Genomic DNA, 10,887 nt, shown 5'->3' on the forward strand with positions numbered 1-10,887 from the left:
CTGAATCTTAACTTAAGGCATGGCCAAGAGAGAAAAAGAGCAGAAACATGGATGCAGGTCTCTTAAGAAAGGATTTTAAACAAAGGCAGTGTGTCTTAGTGTGTATGTTTCATCTGAGGAGAGAATGAATAGCTGTTTCCAGACTCTAGAAGGGGGTCTTCTCTGAAGCATGTCCTGTTGCCAACCAAGCAGCTTCTTTCTCCAAATGTTGGTTTCAATTGGGAATTTGGCACCAGCCTTGGGCAATATAATGGGATATGACTGGCATCTTATCCTCAAGCCAGAATTTCATAAGCACTCACCCTCTGGGGGATGATTATTTTCTCTGCCTCTTCTCTCTGATGAAGGTCTTTGTGTACCTTAGAAAAGAGTGTGCGTCAAAGGAACACAGCCTTCACTGACCATTCTTTCTTGCCTCCTCACACACCCCCTCTTCTGAACATAAAGGGACATAGTTCCCATTTGTTTGATGAACATTTTTAAAAGAAAATTTAATCCTGTAAGATATCAGAGAAAAGAATCTCTACTTCAATGCATTGCTAAGCCCGTCTGAGTAAACAGACAAATGAGATTTAGTGACTAAAGCCTCTGCTCAAGCTACCCTCTGCACTGTGCAGAGGAAGTTATATTCCTGGTTGCTACCACATCAAGTCCATGCAGCTGAAGGGTTAGGGGACAAGCTGGGTTTGAGCCCTAGTTCCACCATTTCCCTGATGTGTGACACTAGGCCAGATACTGCTTGTGAGCCAGAAGCCAGCTTCTCCCAAACCCAGTTTTCTCATTTGTCATCTGGAAGTATCCTCATAGGGTTGCTGGGTGGCTGAAATGAAGAGTCTGGCCTGGGCTAGGTGCTCAAGCAACGATAGCAATGATTGTCACCATTTAAGAGTGGTCTTGGGCCATCAGACTTGCATTCATTTACTCACCAATCCTGCAGCCTAAACCTTTCTCCCAACAAGCACTGCTGGGATGACTTGTGCCCCACTTGGGGGATAGTTCTTATGAAATGACCCCTTATGTGAGTGCATCATGTCATATGAGAAAGGTAGACTCTCATGGACAACCCCCTCATTTTGCAGTTGAGAAAATTGAGGTTCAGAGAGGGTAGGGAATTTGCACACAAGCCTGGCCAATAAGTGGAGGTGCTGAGATTCAAACTGTAGCCTATTTTGTTTTAAAAGCCAATGTTTCTCTCTGCTGCATTAAAGGTTCAGTGCGGGGGGGATGGGAGAAGGGAGAGATATGGACCTCTTTTGTGTGCAGGATGTCTTGAGCAAAGGAACTAACATAGAAATGTCAATGGCAGAGAAGAGATTTCTAGATACTCTGTTAGCTAAAAGAAGGGGACAGGAGAGTAGGTACAAAAAGTCAGGTAATTTAGGTTCCAGTCTTGGTCCTGTGGCATTCTAGCTGTGTGACCTTAGAGAAGTTTCTCGGCCTCTCTGAGCTTTAGTTTTCCTAACCATAAAGAAGAACCTATACAAATGGTTCTGTAAATGGACATTTGGCACATTGCGAAGCTCTCCAACCAGATGAGCAATTCTCTTTTGATACAAGGGCACACGGGCTGCCCTTCATTCTTTTGGGCATGCTGTGCTCTAGTACTCAGGAGGGTTGGGGAGACTTCTGGGGGTCCTGCTGCTGGCCCTCATGTCTTGCTCTGTTCCCTCAGGGTGGGAGAATGTCTATGGCTTTGACATGACCTGCATCCGGGACGTTGCCATGAAGGAGCCCCTGGTGGACATCGTGGACCCAAAGCAAGTGGTGACCAATGCCTGTTTAATAAAGGTCTGCAGACTCATCCCGCTTGGGCTTGGGCATGCTGGGAACCCAGCTGTGCTACTCTGGAAAGCTGTGGGCCTGGAATAAAGGCATCGCCAGCTCCTGCATGGCCTCAGCCTGGTGAGGCAAGGTCACCTTGGCCAGAGCCTCTGGATCCGGAAGTGACCAGTCAAAACCAGGCGCTCTCGCTAAGCAGAGCCAAAGAGAGAAGGACTGGACTCCACGGTGGCACAGCTGAGAGAAGGGAGTCAGTGCATGTCCCTTGGTAGTGTTGGGGCGGGGGCAGTGTGGAGAGTGGGGTATGAGAGGAGAGAACCCTGCAGGCAGGAGGGTCTGCTCAGATTTGGGAAAGCTACTCCATTCAGGGGTGGATGAGCCTCTTACGAAGGAAATCTGATACCTCAATCTGCTGTGTGATCGTCATTACTCTCCCATGTCCTAGCACACATGGGACCATCCAGACAGAGTGTTCTTCCTGAGTGTTCTTGTTTGTACATGCTCTAACATCTTTTCTTCCAAAGCTTTCTTCTGTGCAAATGCCGAACACCTGGTCAGCATCTTCGGCACAGCAATCCTTAGTACATTCTCATTATTAGATATTCAATCTAGACAAATTTCATAGAGCAAAACTCGAGACTCCCCTTGACCTCCCCTCCTTCTCAACTGCACACTCCACCTAGAGGAACCGCTGGTCACACATTGGATTGATCTTTCCAGTCCTTTTTCTCAGTCCTTGCATTTATGTATGTTAAGATATTATGTCAAATCATACAAACTGCCGATATGTGATTGTAAAAATCTAGAAAGACATCAGTTTCACATGGTTCGAGCTGGTTTTTTAATTTAAAAATCTGGTGTTATTATGTAAGTATTCAGCAGCCCACTCAGTTCTGATTTTACTAAAACATTCTTGCCTGCCCTGGCCCTGTACATACTCCTTCTTTGATGGATGCGTTGGGTGGAGGGCTGGATTGTTTACAGTGGCTGAAGGGGCAGGGTCCAGGCCACTGGGGTTGAGGGGAAGCTTCTGAAGGACTAATGCAAACCACTGCTTTGCCAGGGGAGAACAGTCCTTTGTCCCTGGACACGGTCTTCCTAAGAACCTTGGTCCATAGTGTCACTGCAACATTTATAAGGGAACTCCAAGAGACACTGAAACTAGATGAGCCTCGCACAGCACTCATCAGATGCTGCCTCCCTTTGTAACATCCTGCCTGAGAGGTTTGGCTTTGAGTCTCAGCCTTGGACTCTCCTTGGACAGGGTCCTCACTATTTATTTAACTCGGCCCATTCCAAGTCCGGGCAGGATTGATTGTGAGCAAATGTTTCTTCTTATTTCTTCCTACCTGCCTCTCTGTCCCTGAAGCCTCTGCCTTTGGGTGCCCCACATGAGAACCAGGAAAGTACACCCCCGAACAAGCTCACCCATAGTGCAAACATCTCTGTAAATATTGTGGAATAGGTAGAAATTGACTGGTGCAACTACATTTGCCACATGGTAGCTGCTGGTAATAGCTTCAGGTAATAGCTTCAGCTTAGGGATAAAATTCCTTCAATGTACTTGGGCCCCAGGTGGCTTTCCCTCCTGCTCTGCTGGTGTGACACTGCACCTCTGTACATCTACTGCCGGCCACATGGTGGATTGGCCTGCTTCTATCTACTCAGGCCAGACTGGTCTCTTCCCTCTTTCCTGTCCCAGCCAGAAACCAGCAAGGGACTTCTCTTGTATTGCACCTGAGTGTAGCCAGGGGCAAAGCAGGAGGACTCAGTGAAGAGGGAGCAGAGTTTTCACATACTCCTGAAAACCCCTCAGGGCTGTGAGGATGTGTTGGGACTGGAGCTCTATGCTGAAGTCTTGCCCCTTCCGCTCCCTGTACCCTCTCTTCCTCTGTCCTCTGAGAAGGCTGAAGACTGCGTTTGCTTCCGCAACCAGGAGGCCCTCCATCGGCTCTCCCGCTAATGCACGAAGCAACGTCTTGCCGAGCCTGTTGGGAAAACACTTGCCCTTCTTCACACACTTAATTGCTATTTTCATGCTATTAACGTTGCAGAGTGTGACACTTTATTATAATTAAGACTCTGTTTTGACCAGACTTCGGCTCTGAGACATCCATTTGTAACATTATTTAGTGGTGGGGATGGCAGCGGCCAGAGGCTCTTCTGAGTAATTGGTCCCTGCAGAGCCCTCCACTTTGTGGGGGTCACCGAGGGAGTCAGGAGGCCTCCCAGGGTCTCAGAGATGCTATTGCTGCTGCCAAAAGTAAGAATCCTTCCAGCAAAGGGGTCTGGGCTCTGGGAAGCCAGGATAACTGGGTTTGACTCTCTAGACTTTGGGTCTGAGAGGAGGGTGGAACTGAGTGCAGAGGGCCTCTGTGTCTCCACAGCTGATCCCACCCTCAGAGATGGCTCAGCCCCAACTCCAAAAGACCAACTGCCTCCATTGTTACCATTTTAATGTATAGCTTCATTACTTCTGTCTGGAAGGCTTTTTGTTCCTTCAGTGGCCCACATTAAGATGCAAATGTCTGTAGGACCAAGTGAACACTGTCAGCTAACATGGGATATTTGGTTGATGGACCTCTGAGAGAAAGACCCTATAGAGACAGAATTCCTGATAGATGGGTGTGTGTGTGTGTGTGTGTGTGTGTGTGTGTGTGTGTGTGTGTGTCTGCGCACTGAAAGCAGTGAAGTGAGGGGAGTGACAGAAGGAGAAACGAGCCGGGTCCAGATGTGTCACAGAGCCTTCTTTTCTTTCTAGTTCTCCCTGTCCGTATTCAGGCCAAAAGGTTTGGATATTTTTAGGTAAGACAAGAGGAGTCATGGAAGGTTTTGGATCCAGGGAGCAGCACGGCCTGAAAGGATGTAAGAGATTAGTCAGTTGGTACGAAGGAGAGGCCTGGATGAGGGAGGAAAGTTGTCAAGCAGGAGATCTGTTAGTAGAAGACTGATGAGTGTCAGGTGCTATGTCTCACAACGAGGGTGCACAAACCAATAAGGTGCAGCCTCTGCCCCTCCAGGGCTCCAGTCCAAAAGCAGGAGCAAGGGTAGAGGTGGTGAGGCTGCTGAAATAGCCAGAAGCAGGGTGGAAAGACCAGGTTCGACTGGTAGCAGAGAGGACCAAGAGAGAAAGATACCACGAAGCTTGGAAAGAGCCTGGAGCCTGGCTAACTCGCTCTGACTAGGAAGGAGATGGGAAAGTCAGTGAGTGTAGATGCTGTGAGCCTGGCGGGCTCTGCTGATGCCGTTAATAAGAACACTGTCAGGGACAGCTTGCTCTGAGAGTTGTTAAGCTGGAAGGAGCCTGCGGAAAGCATGCAGCCAGGAGGTATAACAAATATCACGGAGGCTAACGAGTACTGGTCTAAAAAGATTTCCTGGATTGAAGGAATGGCCCACATTAATAGGATGACATGCAATGGAGGACCCCCACACTCGAGTCCCGGGAAGAATGGAAAAAGGGTTATGAGAGGGATGCTGTGGAGGGAGGGAGGTTGGCAGGCTAAATGACAGGGGTCAGCAGTGTGCTCTTTGAGGTCAGGGATTATAAGTATGTCCCAAGCAGGGAGGGTGAAAGAGTAAGAAATCATAACTTATGAGAAGCAAATGAAAAACCAGAGGCAATTTATGTTGAAGAAGAAAAGGTTTAGGGGACCCATGTGAGTTGGAACAGGCGCTTGGCTTATTCTGTGGGTGGAAGTTACAGAGACTGATGTGGGCTCTCCCTTGTCATGGGACCTACCAATTGGAGATGTCAGGAAATGGAATCAGCTGCTTGGTAAGTAGTGAATGCATCAGCCCTGAGGCAGGCAAGTAAGCACCTGATGGCCACTTTTGAGGAATGCTACCGAAGGGGCTATTGCATTAGTTACAAGGGGACTGGCTTTCTAGTCCCATCACATTCTGCATGCCTGACCCAGGACTCACCATTACATTAGTTTCGTTCCCCATCCTTGGGCACTAGAAGCACAGCCTCACTTGCATGTGAAGTGATCTCACCCAGGGGCTCCCACATTCCCCTAAATCTGTAATCTCACCTCTTCCCACATTCCCCTAAATCTGTAATCTCTTCTCAACTAACAGGTCAGAGCTTCAGCTCCCCACGAGGTTATCAGGCTGCTCACCCCAGCGCCACAGGGCTCTAAGCTGCTGGTTCCCTTGATCGTACCTCCTCCTCCTCTGTCCCATGGACACAGGACTTCTCTTTGAAGGACCTGGGTTCTTTATATCTGCTTTGCCCATATTTATCCTAGAAATATGTAGAGATAAGGGCCATTTTCACTATGTCACTTTGTCTCTTCCCTGCTCTTGTTTCCCCGCCCTCAGACCCCTCTCCTAATTATTACCAACATGTTCTATCATCCGGGTCTCAGGTGAGCCCCTGGGAACCATTCCAGGCATGTAGATGTCTGGCTCTCACAGTCTTCATAACAGGGTCCTGCTACACATCCCCAACAGCAGGAAGTCCTTCCTTAGACCTCTCTGAAAGCTGCCTGATGCCACTTGGGCTCTTGGAAAGTCTGCCCTGTCTCACTGGAGCCAGCAAACAGTTTGTCAGCGTCCTTCACATAGAAAAGAACAGCACATTGCCAACCATCTTTAATTACACTTGCTCCCCACGCAAGATTGATCTCTAGTCACTTCCCGACTGAAATTGTTAGAATTAGTAATTCTTCATGTTCTCCACTCTCCAGCCAAAAATGACAAACTCTCACCTCTTATTTCTCCCTTTTCTTTCTTTCCTTTTCTTTCTTTTTCTTTCTTTCTTTCTTTCTTTCTTTTTTTTTTTAACTGTCCAGGCTTGTTATAAATGGCCAGCAGAAGTTCCTCAGCTCAGTCTGTGACTGTGGGTGGGCTCAGGTCCTCAGTCCTGAGATAATACTTGATGACTGCTATTGTCGGCACTTAAATATTAAAAAACTGGGAAACTGCTTCATCCGAATCACTGGGAGGACTTGCTAAAGCACAGATTGCTGTTTTGATTCAGTAGGGCTGGGATGTCCTCCCCTCCCCACCCCCTCAGAATTTGCTCTCAACTGATGCTGATGCTAGTCATCTGGGGACGTCACTGTGAGAACGACTCAGTGAATGTAGTGATGCCAGGGAAGACTGCTCTGAGGACATTCGGGTTAGGTTTAGGGATGCTCTGTTTACTTAATACTTCTCTTCTTTCCCTTCCCCTCCCCATCAGTCCCCACCCCCAGCAGCTTTATCTTTTTAAAAAAATTTTTAATTAAGTTTATCGGGGTAACATTGGTTAATACAATTAACCAATTATCATTTGACATCTGTATATTCTATTGTGTATTTACCACTCAAAGTCCAGGGGTCAAATATAGGGTTTAGGGGGAGGGTGAAGTGGGTAAAGGGGATCAAATATATGGTAGCTGAAGGACTTTTTAATGCCGTTCCCCTCGGTTCTGATTCATATTCGTTTGCATCATTGCCTGAGCATGCTCTACCCTAGAAGGAATGGAGGATGTCATTGGGAGGTGGCGGCGGGCAGGGGGAGAGAAGTCAATCTAAGAGTAATGACACCCTGGAGAGTCGACCATAGGTTGTCCTCCATGGGAATGAAGGTGTTCACCAGGACCCAGACCTGGGGGAGACGCTAAGTGTCCGGAATTCTCTCTTCCCTGGGCTGCAGGAGGTGGACATTTACACGGTGAAGACGGAAGAGCTGTCGTTCACATCTGCCTTCTGCCTGCAGATCCAGCGCAATGACTACATCCACGCCCTGGTCACCTATTTTAATATCGAATTTACCAAGTGCCACAAGAAAATGGGGTTTTCCACAGGTGAGCCTTTTGCTGGCATTCCAAATCCTCTTCTCTCCTGTTGCTGAGGCTATGTGGGAAGTGACACAGGGCTGGCCTCGACGACGTTGGGGAAGGACCTGGGCGCTAGTGAGGGACCCTTACTCTACATCTCTTAAGCCTTCTCTAGCTGCAGAGTAATCGCACGTCTCCATGCTTTTGGTTGCTCAAGGAGAAGGTAAATAAAACTGTGGCTGGCATGGTCAGAGCTGAGAGAGGCAAAAGTATGGGCCCCTTTTCAAATGTACATTTGCTCATTTAGCATTTCCTGAGCATATTTTGTGTGCGAGGGGAAGGAAAAGAGTAGAATTAAATTTCTCTCTCTCCACTGCCATGCTTTACTACAGGATTCAGGGCATCACTCAGTAGACTTCAAACGGTGCCTCTATGTCTCCAACTTTCTTCCCTGCTTCCATCCCAATCCACCCTCATTAAGTCCCTGACAACGTCACCCAAACACCAGCCATGCTCTCCCTCCTAGCCCTTCTTCAGAGGTGCCTCATTGCCTGTAGCAGAGGAGCCCAATTATCTTAGCCTGGTAAGTGCGGGGTTCTGTGACCTGGCCCTAGCCCACTTTTCCAACTTCATTTCTTATTACCCCTCCTTTGCTTTGCCTTCCACCCCATCTTGTTGCTGCCACTGCACACATAGCCTGTTCACACTGAGCGCTTTGCAGTTTCCTGAACTCAGTGAGACTTCTTAAGTCTCTGGGCATCGCCTCTGCACATGTTCATCTTGGTGTGCCATGGGAGAAAGGGGGTCTTTTGTCAGAAGCTCTTGTTGTTTCTTTTCCTCTTGTATTAGTTTCTTAGGGTGACCATAACAAACGACCGCAGACTGGGTGGCTTAAACAACAGAAATTTATTTCTCAAAGTTCTGGAGGCTAGAAGTCCAAGTTCAAGATGAAGGCAGAGTTGATTTCTCCTGAGGCCTCTCTACCTGGTTTGCCTATGGCTGCCTTCTCCCTGTGTCCTTACATGGCCTTTCCTCTTTGTGCACATATCCCTGGTGTCTCTCTGTGCGTCCTCATCTCCTTCTGAAAGGACACCAGCCAGATTGGATGAGGGCCCACCCTAAGGGCCTCATTTTAACTTAATCACCTCTTTAAAGGCCTACCCCTAAATACATTCACATTCTGAGGTACTGGGGGTTAGAGCTTCAATACATGAATTTTGGGGAGACATAATTTAGCCCATAACACCTCCCTCACCCCACCCCCACCTCCTCACCTGGTTAACTCTAGCATGGGTCTCACCTCTCAGATCAGGTATTACTGGATCCCCTCCTTCCCTCTTGGGTCAAGCTTAGGTATCCTTCTTGGGGCTCCCTAACATCCTGTGCTTACATCTGTCATGGTGATGTTTAAAGTGATGCATGTGCACAATAGTAAAAAGAAATCAAAGGATATAAAAAGTCAAGGAAAAAATCCTCTCCCCATCATCCCACTTTCATGCCTCGGAGGCATATACATTGTTAACAATTTCTTTTGTATCCTTCCAAAAAATTTCAGTGGTGCACAAGCACATATATATCTATATATACCTTTTTTTTTTTTAAACCTTTTTATTTGAAATAGTTATAGACTCACAGGAAGTTGCAAAAATAGTACATGGAGTTCTGTGAACCCTATGCCCAGCTCCCCTCATTGGTGGCATCTTACATAACTGGAGTACAATATCAAAACTACAGCATTTTAAAAAAATACAGGTTGGCTCATACTAGACACAATCCTCTCTGCCACCTTTTCTTTATTTAACAATGTGTCTTGGAGATACTTCCATAGCCTCACAGTAATATCTACTTTCTTTTTTAAAGGACTACATAGGATTCCAATGTAGATTATGCCATCATTTATTCAACATTTCCACCCAGTTTTTTGCACCCTTGGTCTTCCTGCGAGCCTGGATCATATCTTATTAATCTCTGCACTCTCGGCTTCTATGGCAGTGCTTGGCTTCTAGCAGGTCCTAAACAGATCTCTGTTAAATTAGTGTATGAAGTTATGACTTCTGCCCTTAGAGTTGTACTCAGATTGCCCATTCATGTGGAGTCTCCCTGAAAACTGGAAGCGTGTTGTTGAGGGTGGAGGGAGTGTGCATAGAGTGGGAATAGGTGGGTTCTACCAGAATTCAGAGATGTGATTATTCGCTTCCTGAAACCATGACCCTCTTTTATCTGTTGATGGAGGGGGCAAGAGACATATCTAATCTGTCATAGAATTTTTTTTTTTTTTTCCCCAGAACCAGTGTCTTTTGAACACGAATACCAGAGTTTTCTAGTCTTCATCAGCCAGGCCAGTGCTGGTGCCTTCCCGCCAAGGGAAAAACCAGAGATGCCTAATCTGGGTCATTACAGCTGCCGCTCCCCACCTCTCTTACAGGGGCACCTGTGAGCTCATCTTCTTGGTGGGCAGGAACAGCCAGGAGTGGGCAAGGGAGATTTTATCTGAACCCTAAAGGATGGGGAAAACTCAGCTTCGTGATGGTGAAGAGTAAGGTCATTGAGAGGGCCAAGGAGGATCCTATTTGAGACCAGGGCTGTGACTAGAGGCCAGGAGTGAAGCCGCAGTGGCTGGCTCTGCCTCTACCCCTCCAGGATGATGTCTTCCACAGGGTCTGCCCTGCCGCAGGTGATGGGAAAGTCAGTGGGCAAGAGTACTCTGGAAGAAGTTCTGGCCTTTGAAAGTCTGAGCTCCAGCCCTATAGCTCTCAGCTGGGGTTTCTTTTTTCCTAAAATGATCTATTTCCAGCCCTTGAGGTCAAGCAGGCAACCTGGTAGACCTGTCCATAGATGGCTCTCTGGCTCTGTGGTGGCAGGGACTACATTCCTGATGTCCCCATGGATAGGAGGCTTGGTTAAATTCAAATTTAACATCAAAGAAATCAGACCTGGGCTGCCTGGGAAACAGTGAGGATTTGAAGAGTTAAGTTCCAGCCATTGGCTCGTTTCCTTCCTGTTCTCTGGTCACACCCTGCCGTAGTCCCACACACGCTCACACAAGAGGAATGATGAAGAGTATGTTTTATAAGCTCAAACTAGATCAAGGTCTGAGCCTACTCCTCTGTCTCTTTGCAGTTAATGGCATTATACTCCTTCCCCTCTGCACAGAATCCCAGTATCTTAGGTTCTACAAGGACATTCAGAGTTTCTACAGTCCTCTTTTTTCCATGCCTTGGTACCGAAGTTCTTAAAGTGTGGTCCATGGACCAGCATGGAAACTTGTTAGAAATGCAAATTCTCGAGCCCCACCCCAGACCTGCTGAGTCAGAAATTTTGAGGTGGGGCCCAGAGA

At 47.5% G+C, this 10,887-nt stretch overlaps 1 protein-coding gene across 2 annotated transcripts in view; it reads left to right on the forward strand.

Annotated features, from left to right (window-relative positions):
* The window catches only part of PRMT8 (protein arginine methyltransferase 8), a 190,951-nt gene that overhangs the window by 173,196 nt on the left and 6,868 nt on the right, over positions 1–10,887 (forward strand). For both annotated transcript variants that reach the window (XM_011367865.1, XM_011367863.1), the window contains exons 7-8: positions 1,673–1,788; positions 7,427–7,577. In XM_011367865.1, the coding sequence (XP_011366167.1) occupies positions 1,673–1,788; positions 7,427–7,577 (267 nt within the window). The remainder of the gene's footprint in view (positions 1–1,672; positions 1,789–7,426; positions 7,578–10,887) is intronic.

The sequence above is a fragment of the Pteropus vampyrus genome, unplaced genomic scaffold (assembly GCF_000151845.1).
Source record: "Pteropus vampyrus isolate Shadow unplaced genomic scaffold, Pvam_2.0 Scaffold137, whole genome shotgun sequence".
NCBI lineage: Eukaryota > Metazoa > Chordata > Mammalia > Chiroptera > Pteropodidae > Pteropus > Pteropus vampyrus.